We start from the raw sequence: 19,665 nt of genomic DNA on the forward strand, positions 1-19,665 counted from the left end.
TGGTAAAATCTGAGGAGGCCTGAAAGGTCTGAAAAGATAGTGTGTAATGTTACAAGCCTAAAGGAAGTACATTTTTTTTTTATGTTAATGTATTTTTTCCTTTATCAGTTGCCTGTTGAGATGATGTATAACCCTCTGTAAGATTAGCATGTCTCTTCCAACAGAGTTGATGGATAGCTCTTCAGAGAGGAGTTGAAACTGGCTGCTTCAGTGAGAATATTCTGATAACAAGAAAATTCACATTAGACCCGTGAGCACTGGAACCGGCTGCCTGTGAAATATTTCTAACTTTTAAACTGTGAAAATTGTCAGTACCTCGGACTGCTTATTTAAATAGCTTGGTAGAAGCTAGATCCGCTCAGCCGTCGGGACAAGACGAGCTGTAAGAGCCTCCAGACTGAAGGTGACTCTGTACAAACAGCAGGCCTGCTCTTATCACTCAACACTTCTCAGATTTCCACTCCAGTGCCAACAACAAACCCCCTGTTCCTCTTAAATGGCCTGTCCTGCACCATTTAGATGATCAAAGTTAACATTGATGGCTCTGAGACCTGTTTGTCTCAGACATCCACCTAATTTGCCGCCCACACTTAACTCTAACTCCCTCAGCTTAGAAAATCTGAAGACCTTTGTCAGCAGTTCAAACATCATAAATTTCTTTTCATTTTAAAGGTAAAAATATTAAAACTGACATGTAGTGTTGTTTTTTTTTTTTCTTCCCGAGCTATTCATGTTTGGGGTAATACATTTGCATACTCTGTGCCCTTCCTCGCTCCAGGAAGTGGAGCAGCAGCCTCTGAGCATTCATCATTTACATGACGTGCCCTATATTCAGAGGACTGGAGGAGGCCGCCAGCAACAGTGCTTCCACTCATCCTCACCGCTTTTACCAAATGTTCCCTGTAAAATTGAAGTTGAAGATGTGGGGGTCATTTGTGATCTGATGCTCCAAGATCATTCAGAGCAGAGCTGTTCCATCTGTCAAATATAATATATTTTTTATCACATATCTGGCATATACTATAATAGTGACATTTTTTATGGTCCAGATGATGGATTTACCATTTGTTGTTATATGGTGCTTGGGAATTGAACAGTCCAATAGGGAGGGGGGGGGATTCTTCCTGAAACATAAAGTAGATCAACAGAAAATACATGAAAAATGCAGAACATTTTCTGGTTTCAGCTTCTTGAATGTGAGGATTGGATGCTTTTCTGTTATATACAAAAGTTTGGACACACTTTCTCATTCAATGGGACGGTGTGTCCAAACCTTCGACTGGTACTGTGTTGTTGTAAATTGAACATTTTTGGATTTTGGACTGTTGGTCAAACAAAACAAACAACTCAAACATATCACCTCATCGTCTGAGAAATCACAATTTGTTTTGCATTTTTCAGTGTTTTTCAGCGATTTTATTGACTAAACAATGATGATTTAGGGGTACAACTCACTGTTATTTTTGTTGTTTGTTTGTTTAGTTTTTTGATTTATGTAAATAAAATAGTGAAAAATGCTCATCACAAGTTTTGTCTAAACAGCAGTTCAAACCCCAAATATATTTAATTTACAGTCATAAAAAAGCGGCAAATTCTCACATTTAAGAAGCAGGAACCAGAGTGTTTGACATTTTTGCTTGACAAGATTGAAGGTTGAAGATTCATTTTCTGTCAATCAACTGATTGATTAATCTACTCTTTTCAACATGATTAGTAGAAAGTATAATCACAAATAAAAATAATTGGCACTTGCAGCCCTAATAAAAATGATAACGTATGGCTATCTACAAGTAATACAAGTATCTACAAGCTGTCATAGAACAGGGCCTGCATTATAACTGAGGAGTTGGTGGAGTTCACAGATGCACACAAGAGAAACATCTTTCATAACTTCTGTCGGGCCAGAACAGAAAGTTTGACAGCACCACAGCCAGACCTTTGGGACAGATGCACACCTACCAACATACCGTACAGACTGTTCTTGTCTCAGCCGGCACCTCTCTCAATAGGACAGATGTTGGAGGTGAAAAGTGTCTCTTTGTCCTCCAGCCTTCTGAGCCAGTCTTGCTCAGTCAGCTCAGCTGGCCTCTGCCTGCTCTGCTGGCTGAGCTCAGGCTGCAGGGACGCGCTCGTCCCCCCGGAGAGGCTGCAGGCTCTGCTGATGCTAAAGGAAACAAGGCTCCGGGATGTAAGGCACAGCTTGAGCTCAATTTGATGTCTTGGAACAAACACACCCGACCTTGCAGCCTGAGACAGCAATTTTGTTATTCTGCTTTTTGTTTCTTTTCACAAGTTTTTGTTTCAGTTGCCACCAGGGCCGAAAGCAGAGCAGCCGTCACACCAGACAGACAGGTGAAACATTTTCATGAAGGGCCTGAACAGTTTATTATAACTTTGCTCACTGAAGTAAATCAGCTGCTATTGCCTCACAGATGAAAACGATGACCTCTATTATATTTCAAGGAAAATTGTGTGCTTACACAATGTGTTGTATTCCCAGTAGTCATCGGTCTGCATTTAGATTTTGCACTGAATGGCACTCCTTGTAAGGACTACACATCACAAAAATATTTTTAAAATCCTGCATCTCAAAACATAAAGTTCATATGACAGCAAGCATTTGTGTAGTTGTGACATCAGTCGTTGCTGTCTGCTGTTAGTAGCTCTTTCGCTGCAGTTTGTGTCAGTGTCTCCGGGCTGCACTCGGTTTGGCACTGAGTGCTGTTAAAGGGTCCTCGCGCTGCAAAGACAGGACCACGCATGCACAGTCTTGTCGCTGCCGCATCACTTGTCGCTGTGTTTCATCAGGACAACCTGCTGATGAGATGGGCCGCACTGTGTGTGTGTGTGTGTGTGTGTGTGTGTGTGTGTGGAGATGATATATTTTTTTACTCAGTCCTTGTTTCTGGATCCCAATTAGAAAGCGCAGCACTTTTTAGAGTTCCACTTACTTTTGGTCTACTAGCAGATGATTTGTCTTGGCTCCTTCCTCTGTTTGCTGTTTTGTTTCTTCTTATTTGTACCATATTTACCTTCAGCTGAATCTACTAATGACGGGAGTGTTGACATTTCATCTGTCATCCTGCCATTTAACTCATTTTTTATTCCCTTCCTGACGCCAGGAATCACAGAAAAACATGTGATTGAGCAGGACTGAATATTAGAAAATTATACACTTTTTTCTTTTTAGTTCCAGTTTGGTTTGTGTTCATAATGACTTATCACAAACAAACCAAGAGGAGAAAACATGAAGTCATGTTTGAATCATCATCATCATCAGTTTATTTATGTTCTCTGGTGTCACAAAGAGCTCACAAAAACATATGATCATGAGTATTGTTAGTCCAAACCTCAACTGGACCTTTTATAAAATATCATGTATAAATAGTGACGCACAGATGCAAACAGGACAAGAAAGAAGCACCTTTAAAATAGACAGAATAGGAAACCTCTCTTTTTACTCCTTTTCATTTTGTTATACTGTACAGTATATCATATAAAGCTATACATCACTTATAGCCCACCAATCAGGAAATCTCTTTCTTTACAGTTCACCATCAGCAGATGGATTTAACAATAGTGTAGCTTTTGATTCACTAATGCTAAAATCACCACACGTCCACATAATCCTGTGGTTGATCTGAATTGCTTTTACAACATAAACAAAATCTCACCAGAATCTGTTTTAAACTTGATGATTGATGCTTTCACACCAGCATTATCAAACCAAACCAGCAGGCAAATGTATCAGATTTTGATTGCATCAAACCAAACAGGTGAGGTGTGAAAGCGCCCATAACGTGTGCTCTGTCTACAAATAGTTAATGGTAAGGAAAAATGGGAGAGTTGTTGTGTGTGTGTGTGTGTGTGTGTGTGTGTGTGTGTGTGTGTGTGAGTGCATTACAGCCAAGCACACAGCCTTGAACTTGCCATATGTTGTAGCCCCTGTGACTTTGTATCTGGGTGTGTGCAACATTTTTTTAGACTCAGCCCATGCTAAATCACAACAAGCCCGTAAACTTACTGCCTGACTGTAACGGCTGCTGTGTGTTCACTGCTGCGTTTATTGGCGTGGGTCTATTTACCCACCCTGTCCGCTACCTGACAGAATTACACCCCTCAGCCTGTACGAAGGTTATGCTAAAATGTCCTTGTGAAAATCACTGGCAGTATGTTGAGTTATTGTGGGCTCTGCTGGGGTTTTGCACTCGTACCGCTGAATGATAAGCATTTGAAGGCATCCCACTGAAATTATAAGTCTAAATAGCATTTTTGGCTCTGCATCCTGTATCCTCTGCTTCCAGCGAGGAGTTGCAAATTTTCTTTTATTATTTTTTTTTTCCTGTCATCCTGTGTATGCGAGTGAAATCACTGGAAGATACTTTTGTCTGTGTGTGAGAGGAAGTTCTCCATCCTGTAGGCTTTTTATTATTCATGCTGTGACACTGCATGTTGTTTTGTTCGCCTCTTCATCAGGGCTGGCAGTTTGAAGCCAATAATGCTCTTTAAATCCTGAGCAAGCTGCTGAACATAATAAAGCTCGCAGCTGTGAAGAAAGTTTGAGGAAATTTTAAGCTCCATGCACAATTTTTCGGGAGAAACATTCACCAATAGTCTATTATTTTATTCATTTACTTGTAAATATAAACCCAAGAGCCGCTAGCGTGACGATAGTGGAAGAGGAAGAAGGGAATGACAGCAGGATGAAATGAGTTTTAGATTTATAATCCCCCAGCCGTGACCCCCATTTCCTGCAACTTGACGTCCTGGGGAAATGTCACGTCAGACTTGTGTTGGCCAGATGCGATGGACAGGAGAGAGACACCTCCACACACACTAGACAAAAACACACACACACACACACACTCCTGTCAGAGTCTCTGATTATACCAGCATTCATCCACCTGCATCTTTTTGCTTTTGTTGTGTCTCATAATAAGGGTTTGCTCGCCGTCATGCACACACTCTGTCTCTAGATAAGAGCTGCAACGATTAGCCATTTAATCGATTCATTGCCAACTACTACAACTATTTTGATAATCAATCGTTTTGAGCCATTTTTCAAGAAAAAAAGTGATGATTGCAGCTTCTCAAATGTGAATATTTTCTGGTTTCTTTATTCTTCTATGACAGTATACTGAATATCTTTTCAAAACAAGACATTTGAGGCTTTGGGAAACGGTGATCAACATTTTTCACAATCTTACGGACCAAAGAACTTATCGATTTAATCAAGAAAATAATGGACAGATTAATCTATAATGAAAGTAAACGTTAGTTGCAGCCATTCTCCAGATGTCCGTGAATCACATCCAATTCAGATCTAATGCTTATGCCCGTGTGTAGTAATGGACACTACAGCTGCGGCTTTTTTCTCTCTCGTTTCTGCTAGAAATGTCATCACAGAAAATCTCCATCTGTAGGATACTCAAAGGACGGGTTTTGCTTCCAGGAAGATTAAAGAGGATTATATAATTGCACGTTATGGAGGAGGTTTGGGGCCTTGAAACGTATGAAGATGATTTCACAGAGGTTGATTTTTGCTGTTTCTAAACTGCAACAGTGCCTGCTTTTCCTGCTTAAATTCAGCTTAAGTACACATGTTCTCCAGTGTATTTAATTTTAGCGACAAGTCCTATTCAGTAACAGGAAACCAGGGTGGGTACATCAAGGTTGTTACACACTGTGATGCAGAGGATGACGCAAAACTCCCCGAAAATGACTTTTTACATAACAAATCTAAAATGTCGTGTATTAAAAGAGACCCTCTGCGATCGATGTGTGGGTTTGTGTAAGATATATCAATCTATTGGCAGCATCCACGATTAACACTACCCTTCTCCGACCAGTCAGTCAGACGATGTGCAACAGAAGAGTCGGAGGAACATGTTTTCTCTGCCAGTCTGTCAGTATCAGTCTGCCCCACTGTGTGGGAGCGGCCTTTGACCTGCTGCAGACAAGCGCGTAGCGATGAGGCGGAGAGCCTGCTGAGCCTGCCGCACTCCTATCATTAACATGGAGAGTCACACTCCCCCTCTGCAGCAACCATTGTTTTCCTCCTTTTCTGTCTTTCAGAAGAGACACGCTTCATCTTCAACAGACTACATTTGCCCTGTTTAATTTTGCAACAACTGAGGTCAAGGATCTTCTAATACATCACAAATTGATGCTTTTTTTTTTTTTTTACCCCCTCTCTTCTGGTACCTTTTTCCTTTTAGAGTAGATGGTTTAAATTATGATGTATTTTTCCTGTCAGTGGAGATTTCCTCTGGCATTTATTTCAGCCCGGTAGCTGAGTGATGGTTGTTTCATTAGCCTCGCTAAGCTGACACTTCCATTTGGTGGATTTTTGCTGCAGTTGGTGTTCAAGGGAGGCAACACTTTGTGGATCACAGAGAAGGTGACGCACAGGTTACATGAGCAAAGAGACCAGGCAGCAGGGTGGCTTAACAAGGGGGTTTAAAATAAATGAGGCTTGTATCAGGTTGTATTTCCTTTTAGATTCCAGTTTTCATTTCACCTGGAATCAGTGAAGATAAAAAGATTTTTCCTGCCAGTATGTATTTAGTATGAGGCTTTTGTCTCATTCATAATGTGTAATGCTGATGTTCACATTTGTTTTTTTATTTATTTTTATTAATAAGCAGAGATCCAGACTCCTTAGACTGTTACCAGAATGCTGTTTTGCCATAAAAAGGCTTTGTTATTTTGTGATATTTAGGTTTGGGGGGGTTTTTTGTTTTGTTTGTTGTTTTTTTTTCACTAAATGCAAGTCATGCTTATTCAGGTTTTAATAGTCTGCCAGCTCATGAAATGCTGCAGTGTTCAGACTCATCAGATCAAAACAGGATCCACATCACTGTAGTAACACAACGTTAGTACTTCCTCATATGTACATGGGTATGATTGCTTAACCTGTATGTCTCTCTGATAAAGGCTTGTGTTTTGATTGCTGCTATCTTGATTCATAAATCTGGTCAGATGGGAGGGGAGGGGGGGGGTGTTTGGTCTTGAGGAAAACTCTCAAAATGAATCCAGACACATAACACTTCTCCAATACACTACAACCAAATGTTTTCAGCTACCTTGCCTACATCAGGGTGGTACATAAGGTTGCTTCCAATGTCTTTATATACAATCCATCAAATAAGTCGTCTTTCTAAAAAAAAAAAAAAAAATAGAAATGACAATAAATATAAAATATAGAAGGCAACATTACAATAATCTCATACTAAAAAGACTTTCGCTTTGGAAGACGCCGACTTCATTCGACTAGCTCAGACCGCCGCAGCTTCATTAACTTCAGCTGAACCTTAAACTGTATTTTTGCACAGAATGAGGATTTTATCCCACATCTCTTCTACTGAAGTCAAAATAAGATCTCTTCAAGGCCGGCAGTATCAGGAAGAATAATTACAGTAACCTAAAACTTTTTCATTTTACATGGGCATGTGAATAAGATTAAAATAAAGAATGAAAACATGAAGCCGTCCTTTAACACCAACATGGTGTCCTAGCAACAGGTTCAGCTTTTTCAATGAGACACTGAATTTCAAACTCAGTCTCTACCCGCTCATTCATCTTTAGTTGGGCCGAGTGCTGATTTCGAAGCACAGAGCTGCACCTTGAGCCTTTGTACATTTATACATACAAGTCTGCACTGAAGGGAGTTCATCTGCTGAACCACTTCTGTCCTAAAACCTGAATCTGCATGCACCGGTGTTATTGGCACTTGGGACCTGCATAAAACTCAGGACAGCCGTCCCAGCCAGCTCCCACAGAGTCTCGCTCCTGCCTCGGGGAGACTTGGAGGTGGCTGAACGGTGCAGGTTCTGCCAGCATGTGCCTGACTTAGAGATGAGACCCAGTTTTTCTCTGAAACAGCCCAACATCTCCAGAGATTTCATTTCATCTCTTTCATATCTCACTCTCCGTCTGGCTCACTTGTTTTGTAGCTGAGGCTTTGCCGCCTTGTTCCCGAGCACAGTGAGCAGTTATGCAAATAATACAAGTTAAATCAACACGATAGGATTTTGACTTGCAAAAATATCCGTCTGCCAAATATATTAGCATTATTGTTATGTAACTGTCAGTGCTTTTGAGACATTTTTTTAAGCAAAGCAGCAGTGGAGTGTCATACCGGATTAAATAAAATCTCTTAGTTTGTCTGATTGAATGTAGTTTTAATGTCACTAGTTTCTGACCTGTTTGGTGTTTGTTGTGTTGCAGAGGGAGATGAAGGAGCAGCTTGCCACCCTGCAGGACAGTGAGAAGGGACACACTGAAGCCCTGCAGCTCCTGCAGAGACAACTCACAGAGACCAAGGTACTGTAACGACAACAGTTCTCATATACAGAGCTGGATCAACAGCCAGCATTGTCTCTACAGCTGCATCTAAAGATCATTTTCATTATTGATTTTGTTTATATTTCAGAAAAATTGGCCATCACAGATTTGCAGATCCAAATGTGACGTCTTGCTTTATCAGACCAATAGTCTAAAATATTCTGTTTATGCTGATGTAAAACAGAAGATTTTAACATTAAGCTGGGACCAGGAAATGTTTGGCATTTTTGCTGGATAAACAACTTAAGATTGAACAGTTAATCAACTAATTGTCCTGTACTAATTGTTACACTGAACACTACATAGAACACTATTTTTGCTCAAGTGAGTTTTCAAGCAAAAATGCTAAACATTGCCCAGTTCTAGCTTCTCACTTGAGATCATGTGCTACTTTTTTGTCCTGTATTATATTAAACTGAATATCTTTTGAGTTTTAGATTCATTTTAAGATGTTACCTTGGCCTTAAGTAAAAGCCATTCTCAACTATGTTCGAACATTTACTAGATAATGAAAATAATTGTTTGTTGCAGCCCTACTCATATGCGGTGCTACTTACACTTCTCAATGATAATTCTCGTTTTAAATCAACAAGTAATCATAGAGCAGCAATTGGCATCTGAAGTCATGTAGAACAGATTGTGTTGATATTTACAGAAACAAGACATCCTTGTTTGCATCCAAAATGAGAGCATATTACTCACTTAGTAAAATGACCAAAATGTCTCTGTGAGCAGGAAATAAAGGACCTGTCTGATTTAAAGGTGCAGCGTGTAGAATTTGGAGACATCTAGTGGAACGGACTTGGCAGAAATGGAATATAATATTCATAAGTATGTTTTAATTTGTGTACAATCCCATGAAAATAAGAATCTTATCTTATGTATGTCTACATAGGGAGCAGGTCCTCTTTCACAGAGCCCGCCATGTTGCACCGCCATATCTCTACAGTAGCTTTGAACAGACAAACCAAACACTGGCCTTTCACGTTTTTCATGAGATTTGCACCCACCTATAAGTTTTCCTACATGCTTGGAGGGTGAGGAAAGTGGTTTTCAGTTGGTTGCAATCTGCAACCTCACCGCTAGATGCTAATAAATTCTACATACTAGTCCTTTAATGTGTGCTGTCTTTCACTCACTAATTATCCATCTTCCTCCCTAACTGATTTGGATTGACAGTTAAATTCCGACACTTAAAGTGGTTTATTGAGCATCTCTTTAATCTCAACACCTTGTTTTAATTAGCGAACCATGAGCATCCAGTCAATATGTCAGTCCCCATACACACACACTCACAGGCACACACACACACACACACACACACGCCTCTCTCTTCTCTCTCCTGTAGTGACATTGAAGCTATTGAGCAGGGGAGGGTCTCTGGCAGAGACAGTGTCGCAGCCGTCAGCATTACTTGTCATTTCGGGAGCACATTCTTCTCTCCTGTTTTTGTACCTGCTGTCCGACGTCAGGGCATCACTCATCTTCCCGTCCAAGTTCTGCACTGCAGGACCCTGCGCTGCCAGAGAGAGCCAGGCCCCATCCATTTCAGTCCATCCATCGACTCACTCTTAACTGCATGAGGCAGGCCTCTCAGCCGCCCCCACTCCTCACTGGAAATGAGCTGATCTCATTAGATTTACATCCATTTGCACAGAGTGCTCTGCCTGGAAGAGGGCCACACTGTGACCACATTGATCTCTGATGCATTTAGGTGGTTGACAATGAAAAGTCTCCCTGCGTCTCTTCTTCGTCCTGCTAAATTCGAGGTTGTTTGTTCTTTGCTTTTTCTCCTCCGTTGTAGTTAACATCAGACTGAGCTGTAGAAAGATTGAGGAGGAAACCCTGCAGCAACCCAGCGCTCGTTTTAGTCGAATGTCCCTGCCTTGCACTCCAATTTAAGTCTTTGGCTCATGTGTGCTCGGGAGCATCTTCATCGGTAGGATAGACATTGTGTACTATTCATATACCCACCAGGGATACGCTTGATAATCACATGCTTCCCTGAAAGGTAGCCAGTCTCCTGTCTCCAAGGGCTGCAGACACCCTTTCAGTGCCACCACAGCCTGCTGGGCCAAAGCAGCGGGCATGTCTGTGAGACCGATCGCTGGGCTGCTGCAGTCCTCCTCCTCCTCCTCCTCCTCCTCCTTCATACCATCAGTTCTCAACTCTTAACTAGGTAGGAGGGCTGAGATACAGCCCACCTTAATGTCATAGCTCTCATGCTTGCAGAGAAATAGTCATCTTAATAGGTTCCCACAGGCACAGAGAGAATACCTGCCCCTGGTCTGAGAAAGAGCAGCAGACACAGGCCTGCTGTTTGAAGGGGATTGATTGAGTTTTTAGGCAAGTGTAATTAAAGCTCAGATCACAGTTCCCAAATCCAACTCCTTCTCCTAAGATCAGAGGAGTGGTTGATATTCACAAGAGGAAACTAGGCTTATTTCATCAAAGGTTCCTACAAATAAGTTTCATTTGAAAGTCTTATTTAGATCTAGTTCACTTTGATTCAGTAGTCATTAATTTTCTCTTGTTCTGAGTCGGTCTTTGATGGGCAGCTGTTGGGATTTCTTTTGAAACTGTGTACAAACACAAGTTAAACTTTTGAGTAAAACGATGACTGTTAAGGATGGACGACAGAACATTTGAACAAAATGCTGAATGAAGTCCAGCCTTTGCATCCTTCAGAGGCTTCAAATTAAGAGGCTCCGGCTCCTCTTGCAGGGTTTTCACATAAAACCTCTTTGTTCTGTCTCTCTGACACTCAGACTGCTAACACTCAGATGATTCATTCTCTTTGATATCCAGCTTCCCATTTTTCTTTTCTCGGCTACAAATCTGTTTCTTCAACTCCCTCCCCCCCCCCCCGTCTCTTCAGCTGCCAGTCTGCTGTCCCCCGCAAGCTGCTCGGCTCTGTCTGTATTGGCTTCAGCTTTTCTGGCTGTACGTTGGTCTCGTAATCAACAGACTTCCCACAGAGGACGTCCCTCGCGACCCCCTCCTGTTCATCTTTTTAGGCAGTTTCTTGTTTGTTTTCACTCACTATAGAAGTGTTAAAACTACTTTATTTTTTCTGTAGAGGGTTGTACACACACTGTTCTCAGAGAGCCACATAAAATCAATACAAGCTGAATCAATGAATGATTGTTAATGTAATATTAACACAATTTAGAGCACTTTGTAAGCCCTTGAATTACTGACCCTTACCTAATTAAGAGTCAGGCTACTGTGACTGAAACACTCAACGAACCCAGATGAGTAAAATACTTGCAGTCCTGTAATGGCACTAATGAAAAACCCAAAAGAGGATGGTTTAGTTTTATCTAAGCAGTCTTTTGCCTCTATTTTCCAGTCCTCAGCCAAGAGCCTGCGTGCAACCATCGGCGACGCATTTGAGCGCCTCCACCGCTTCCTGCGCGAGCGTCAGAAGAGCATGCTGGAAGAGCTGGAGATGGATACGGCCCGCAAGCTGGCCGACATCGAGCACAAGATCCAACGCTACAGCCAGCAGCTGCGCGACGTCAAGGAGGGCATCCAGATCCTGCAGGAGCGCCTCAACGAGACAGGGCGCCACGACTTCCTGGAAGGAGTAGCTGTCACATCGGAGAGGTGCTTCACCTGCCCTGAGTTTGCAAAAACAGTCTTAGTATCATCTCTGCAAGAAAGAGAATGTGGTTGAAAGTAATTCAAGAAGGATCAGATTTAATCAGCTCTCAAAGTCTCATGTCAACACTTAAACTGTGTTATCAATTGCATTAACATCGTTGCCACGGTGATACACTCAAAATGTGTATTCTTGCTTTTGCTCAGTAAGGCTGCTGAAAATTTGGAGGAAGTACAGATTTGAGCAACAGCATTAGCTAATCCCTGAACAGATGGTGTATTAGTCCTGAAATAAACCAGCTGCAGTGTTTAATCTGGGAGGGTACTTGAGGACGATTTAATTGAACAGTTTAATATCTTAGAGCAGCTTAATGAGGTTGAATAAAAAGCTAGCGAGAGTGACGGATTCAAACATCACAATATCCTTGACTTCATATCACAATATCAATAGTGTTAAAATAGTTTTATTAGTATTATTTGATCTAATCTAAGGGTGGATGGTATAGCTTCCTAACAGAAGTTAGTTAGAAAAAGCTTATCTTAACACTGTATTAATTACTGATGCATTGAGAGGATTTTTTTGACAAATGAAAAATATAGTTTTGCAGACAAATGTTTACACAAATAAAGGCAGTGTTATTATATTATTTCAAACAAGATCCAGCTCTATAGATAGGGTCCTTAAATTGTATCTGTACAGGAAAAGACGGTTAATGTGAGTCACTACATCGCGCTGACCACAATGCAGGACCGTAATCTAAGTCTTGTGTCACAGCAGTAGCATCCATAACAACACGCAGGTGGGTGACAAATTATGGAAAAAATCGGAATAAATCCATACAGGTAACAAGGTGTCTCTGGATGGTTTGAGTCACAATCTACAGTCTTTCAACCCGACTGAACAGGAGATTTTGGACCAAAATGTTAAACAGCACTTTATTTTTTTCATTTATTTATTAGAGATAACACACATTAATTAACATTGATATGATGTAAATGTGTCACATCTTGCCAAGAGGCTAATTGTCATCAGCAGTACCTTGGTAGGTGGATGTCATAGATTAGAAGAAACAAACAAGTCTGACAGTATAAAAAGCAGATAAAACAACATCAAAGCAAAAAAAGAGGGAATATCTTTTAGACGATTGGTGTTCTTCTATCCACAGACATGTACATTCTTTGCCAAGGAGCACTGAAATTGTTGTGGAGGCTCATGGTGGCTCAACACCTTAATAAAACACTTTATATTGGGTTTTTTTTTTCCTTTAATGCATCACACATTTGTATATCTTCCAGTTTGAGGGGATACAATAAGGTGGACTGTGATGGTTTCAAGAGTTGATCTTATGTCGTGCTTTGGCATGAGAAAGCTCCTGCAAATCATAATAAAACATAACAACCACAAGCAAAATGGGCCCTAAAAGTTTCTCTTGTGAGGCAGTACACTACAAGTAGCTTGATGCTACAGAGCAAAGTCCCTTTTTTCAACATATTGTTCTGTGCTTTTGTGGATTTCAGTGCTGTAACCAACCCACTAAATATCTTGAACTTTGGACTACATGAAGAAGTGCACTGAGTGATTCATGTGGAGGTGCATATTGTTATCATATCATAATGGCATTAGAGCTTTGACCTCCTCTCACTGATAGTCATCTCTGTACTGGAGATTTATGAAGCAGTTTGTCAGTTGTCCAATGCCGATAACAGCACATTTCCAAGACACAAATCAGATAAATGACTCAAAGCATCGACATGGTGGGTTGAACAAGGCTCAGCATTATTTGGGTGGAAAGCAGCAAATTGGATTTAGCCTGTTATTGATCTGTTTTTCTGTCCCAGGATTAAAGGGAAGATACATGAGACCAATCTGACGTATGAAGACTTCCCGACATCCAAGTACATGGGGCCCTTACAGTACACGATATGGAAGTCGCTCTTCCAGGATATATCTCCAGGTATGTGTCAACGATTATTACCGAAACGTGAGCCGTGTAACGCTCAAACATGAGGGTTAACGAACATACAGCGTGGAATCTATTCTAAGGTGAACAATGACTACTTGTTCCTTTAGATAGAGCAGATTCAGGAAAGAGTTTTTTATATTTTCTGGGATAAATTTAGGTGAAAGGACAGCGACATGTCCGGTGTTTGTCACAATCGAGTCAAAATAGACCGATTATCTAATTTTCCTTCAGTAGCAGACTGTTTGATTCAGAAATACACAGTGCAGGAACTAATCCTGACCAGCATTAAAATTGTCTGTCTGTATGCTTTGAGCTTTTTTTTTTTTTCCCCCCCTCTGTTAATGAGAAATGGTGGTCAGACCTGGAGGGCGGTGATGTCCTTCTGCATTTGACAGTGCTGAGAGGCGCTCTACTCCCTCTGCCTACAGCCATCACTCACTCACAGGAGATTATTTAAAATAATGTGCCAAGGATTTTTTTTTTTTTTTTTTTTTTTTTTTTACTCAATCAATTCTCCCATTCCAGCTGGCTGCTGAGGGGAGGCCAGGCAGTTTTTTGGCCTCCCTTGACTGGCTGCCAAATGGAACAATTGGTTACAATCCATCACCAGTGGTTGCCAGAGACGGGGACAAAGACATTCCTCCCATCATCCCTCATCCCTCGCTGTCACTGATGGGTTAGTGGGAATAACTACCAGACGATGTGCTTCCCCCCCCCCCCCCCCCGCCTCCTCCTCTCACTCTCTCTCTCTCGTTCAGCAGGAAAAATGGTTCCTCCGCTGATGTTTGTGTTCTTGCATGTTTCTCTGCATGACACAAAGAGGCGCTCGGGTTATGAAATTTTAATGAGTTGATTGTAACAAACACTGGAGATGTCATTGAGTGAAGCAGGCGTTGTCCTGTCTGCTAGCCGCCCACCAGACATTTCACCTCCATTTATCCCAGCAGATATAAATACAGAGGAACTAGGGGGAAAAAAAGCCTTTCCTACTCTTTCCTGCATCTGCTTTATGTAAAAAAGAGCAAAGGGAACAAGCAGTTATTGTTCAGCCTGTCATGGTTCCCTAAAAAACTGAATGCTTTCAGCAGACTTGGGTGCAGAGCCTCCCTCCCTAAAACCGCATAACTGCAAACTGAGAATCAGCCTCCCACCAGCCTGGAGCCTGTGGAGCGAGCTGGAGCAGCTCCTCCCGCCGTCGCTATAATTACCGCCTCACTGTACTGTTTGCACCGTTCGTATGGTATTGCTCAAACTGAGCCACCTTATCAGACTCCAGAGAGCACTTGACTTTGAAGACACTGCTTTATGCATGAAGGTAAAAACAGATTATAAAAAATGTATCGTGCTGTACTCGCAGTCGCACAACTTCTCGTTTCCTGAAATAAGAGTGGAGCAGCAGTTGGGTGCGCCGTTTAATAACAAGCCATCAGTCATCTTTTACCACAGGGCACGGCTTTGATCACTTTACTCTAACTCTGGCAGTAGTGATACATATATATACACTGAAATGTTTCCACTAGTCTGTTGGTCTAAAAGACTCACTTCACCCAAAATACAAAACACATTTCATATAATACTTACCTCTAGTGCTTTCTTGACATGCTCATAGTTATGGTTTTATTTGTCCAGGTTTCAGGATATCTGATATATATCTTTAACCCTACACATGGAGGTGAATGGGAATTTGTTTGTGGTACTCACAGCATTTAAAAATAACATTTTAATTTTTCAATAAAACAGAAACATCTCTTATTTTATCGTATCTTATAAGATATTAGGCCTTCTCATCTTATTTTATATATAACAGTGTCCTCTTTACTCTTGATAACACACAGTAGGTATATTTCATTGGTAGAAAGTAGTTACAATTAAAACTGTCCACAGTGAGATAACAGAACATGGTTTATGGAGAGATTTGAAGATGATTTAAGTTTTTTTCATGACGTCCCTGCACATTCATGTAATCACTACTTGCTCTCTCCCCACTTTTCCCTTTCTTTGTCTCTAATGTCAAAATTGTCAGTTTTGAAAATGCCACAAAAAAAAATCTTTTAAAAATATTATTTTTCAAGGCTTTGAGCTCCACAAATGTAATTCCATCCACCTCTGCTGTGTCATGGTGGAGGCAAAAATCTCATCTAATCTTGATCTATATATCACAACCTGAGCAGATAAAATCAAAACCATCCTTTTAAGCTTTTCACATGAACTCCTGGTCAAAATGTAAAATCTTCATCAGTACAAATTTTCTGTCAGACTGCCTGTGATTTTTTTTGTTTGTTTGTTTGTTTATTTTCCCGTGGGAGCATTTCAGAGATCAGAGGGGTGTACTACGAAGCAAGTTCAACATACCCAAGCTCTCTTTGTGTGAGCTGGCTCAACAAACCCTAAACTCGTGATCAGAGATAACTGGTATCACAGCGGTAGTTATGAACTTTCTTTGTTAACTCAGGCTTTCTGCTTCAGGCTCTGTGCATGTCCCCATAAAACGAGGCGTTTGGTGCGTCATTTGACTCTTTTTTCCGCACAAAATGGACCGATCGCGTGCCGGCTACTTCAGTCAGGAGGAACAGATCATTATGATGGACAGCTATGATGAATAATAATACGTTATCACAGCAATTTGTAACACTGTTGCTGCAAATAAGGCGAGAGAGGAATGCTGGCAGAAAATAACTGATTGTGTAAATTTGTTAATTAAAAAACTAATTCATAATTAGTTAATATACTTATTTTACCACTCAATGCTCTCTTCATGCCTCCCACATCCAGAGCTCTTAAACTTGATGTAGCAGATTTAAACATTATATTCAAGAGGTGCATTCAGGTCTGACTCTGTCCCATAATGAAGGATAAGTGGAGATCACTTTAGATTCTGGCCAAATCAAAGTGAAATTAATAGTATATATTGAATATTATCTGTGATAAATACCAATAGATGATTCAATTTTATTTATTTATTCATTTTTTTGTTCAAAGTATTTTTTCATTAGTTTTTTATTAAATTGAAACAGTTTGATATATTGTAACAAAATCCCATCCCACAAGTATCCCTAAGCTCAAATTACAAATTTACAATATGACATATCAAATCAATGGTAAATATGATAAAAGACTAATCAATTTTCTAATCGGTGTTCTAATAGCTGCGTACCAGGTAGTTAGTGAAAGCGCAGCACTTTTTATTGCCGATTTAAGCCGAAACTCGGAAAATAACCTGCTCCGGACCAGGTTAAGTTTGCAGTATAAATTACCATGGTGATGTAGCCAGGTTAAAAGAGAGCCACCTTTCGTGACATTGAAAACCCTGGCTTTAGGCTCAACACACCTCGCTAACCCACTAATCTCGCTTCGTAGTACAACCCTCTGGTCATTACTTTGACCTGCTTCTCCTGTAAAGTGTCTGAACAGTCTGGATGTATTTACTTACTGCGTCTGCCTCAGCATAAAACTGTTCAAGCAGCATCTGCAGCACTAAAGAAAAATGAGGCGCTGAGAATGACACTGCAGTCCTTGCTACTCTGTTTGTCCCGACTCAGTCATAACACATTGATGTGTTTGGTTTTTTTTTGTTTTCTCTTATATTCATATATATGATCGGCCTGTTTATCTAGGCTGGCGGTTGTCTCTCCGCTATATTAAATCTAAAATTGAAATTAATTTGTCTCTATGCTAAACTCAGCTCATCTGTATTCTTCCTCAGTGCCAGCGGCGTTGACTCTTGACCCCATCACAGCCCACCAAAGACTGATCCTCTCAGATGACTGTACCATCGTGGCTTACGGGAATCTCCACCCGCAGCCGCTGCAGGACTCCCCGCGCCGCTTTGACGTGGAGGTGTCCGTTCTGGGCGCAGAGGGCTTTGTGTCGGGCGTCCATTACTGGGAGGTGATGGTGTCAGAGAAGACCCAGTGGATGATCGGTGTGGCCAGCGAGACAGTCAGCCGCAAGGGCAGCATCCAGATCCAGCCGAGCCGCGGCTTCTACTGCATTGTTATGCACGACGGGAACCAGTACAGCGCCTGCACCGAGCCCTGGACCCGTCTCAACGTCAAGAGCAAGCTGGAGAAGGTGGGGGTGTACCTGGACTACCCCAAAGGCCTGCTCATCTTCTACAACGCAGACGACATGTCCTGGCTCTACACCTACAGGGAGAAATTCCCCACCAAGGTCTTCCCCTACTTCAGTCCCGGCCAGAGTCACGCCAACGGCAAGAACGTGCAGCCGCTGCGAATCAACACTGTACGCCTTTAAGAGCTACACACACATCTGTGGTCGCGTTTGTCCTGACAGATGAATCCATCAACGGTGAATTCACAGGACTTCTGTAGGTTTCAAAAGATGTTCAAGAAAATCAATTTAAAATGTTCAATAGGGTGTTTGAAATGTTTATTTCTTTCAGTTCGGTGTTAAGAATTGTGCTTGATGTTGCTCTTAAAACCTGCGCTGTTATTTTTTCGTGACTTGAAACGGCCACACGATAACGGCCTGCACTTGAGCCTCATTCCTCATCTTTCACTGAAAAGATGACACTAAATGGAGTCAGATGGACCCCTGGGCTCCTCTGGGGTCTGTGGCAGTGATGTAAAAAAAAAAAAATAAATAAATAAGTGGTTCCCTTCTCCAGAAGTGACTGTCCCAGGCCCACCTTGCACACTCCCAGGGGGGCACCGCTCTCTTTGTGCTCAATAAAGCCCATCTGGCCCTCCAAGTATACCCATGCAGTGGCCAAAAGTGTTTATCACAAAATGCTTTTGGGATCAAATAAAACTTCTTTTTTTTTTTATTACAATGGCAAAAAAAAGAGAACAAAACAAACAAAATATAATCACCTCACCCTTCCTTTGCCACTGTACATCTTTGCATTTGTATGTTTGTTGTCCGTGTTGTCCATTTTAAAAGAAACTCGGGGCAGTGCCCTTGCTGTTGTACAGTGTGATTTCTGGTATGTGCAGTATGATATGGTGCAAACTGGGGTCAAATTGGGAGCATCTACGAAATGATTCCTGGTATTTTGTCGTAACTTGCACAGATTTGCAGGGTCCTGTTTCACGAAGCAGTTCTATGAAATCATCTGTAAAATCTGCTTTGTGAAACAGATTTAAGTGTGAAGATAAAAACTACCAGAAGGTTTAGACAGTCAGGACAGTATTTTACATATCTCTGATTGGATGATCTGAATTGTCCATCAGAAGTAAGTCCCATGCAGGTTAACACAAATTCAGCGATTTGACCCCAGTTTGTGGCGTTGCAGACCTCAGTGGGGTCTTGCTTCAGCAGAGACGTTTCTGTTTGGATATTCAGAAGGAGATTCATGTGAGGTGGTGTTGGGTTACTGGTGGTGGTAATAGTTAAAATGACTTATGACGATGATAACTATGACACTTTTAATGATTATAATGATGATTGTGTCTTTTGATGATGGCCGCTGTGCATCCATCATTGTGTGAACACACTCTAGTGTGCTGGAGGTTTGTGGGAAATGTTGTAATGTACAATAAATTACTGCTAAATCAGCCAGTCTCTTTGACTTTGTCCTGGTTTGGATGTGGATCAACACCGATGTTGTAGCTAGGACTGCAATCGGAGATTATTTTGATAGGTGACTAATCTGGCCATCATTTCCTATGATTAATTGTTTAGACTACAAATTGAATGAAAATTGCCCGTCGCATGCATCCAGAAACTAGTGTCACACCTTCAAATTGGTTGTTTTGTTTGACTAACAGTCCACACCCCCAAAATGTTCAAT

At 41.3% G+C, this 19,665-nt stretch overlaps 1 protein-coding gene across 1 annotated transcript in view; it reads left to right on the top strand.

Annotated features, from left to right (window-relative positions):
* The window catches only part of trim62.1 (tripartite motif containing 62, tandem duplicate 1), a 35,446-nt gene extending 16,017 nt beyond the window's left edge, over positions 1–19,429 (top strand). Inside the window, exons 3-6 of the mRNA XM_067586975.1 lie at positions 8,230–8,325; positions 11,699–11,955; positions 13,789–13,904; positions 17,617–19,429. Coding sequence (XP_067443076.1) covers positions 8,230–8,325; positions 11,699–11,955; positions 13,789–13,904; positions 17,617–18,167 — 1,020 coding nt within the window. The 3' untranslated portion in view covers positions 18,168–19,429. The remainder of the gene's footprint in view (positions 1–8,229; positions 8,326–11,698; positions 11,956–13,788; positions 13,905–17,616) is intronic.
* The last annotated feature ends 236 nt before the right edge of the window (positions 19,430–19,665 follow it).

This window comes from Thunnus thynnus, chromosome 4 (assembly GCF_963924715.1).
Source record: "Thunnus thynnus chromosome 4, fThuThy2.1, whole genome shotgun sequence".
Classification (NCBI taxonomy): domain Eukaryota; kingdom Metazoa; phylum Chordata; class Actinopteri; order Scombriformes; family Scombridae; genus Thunnus; species Thunnus thynnus.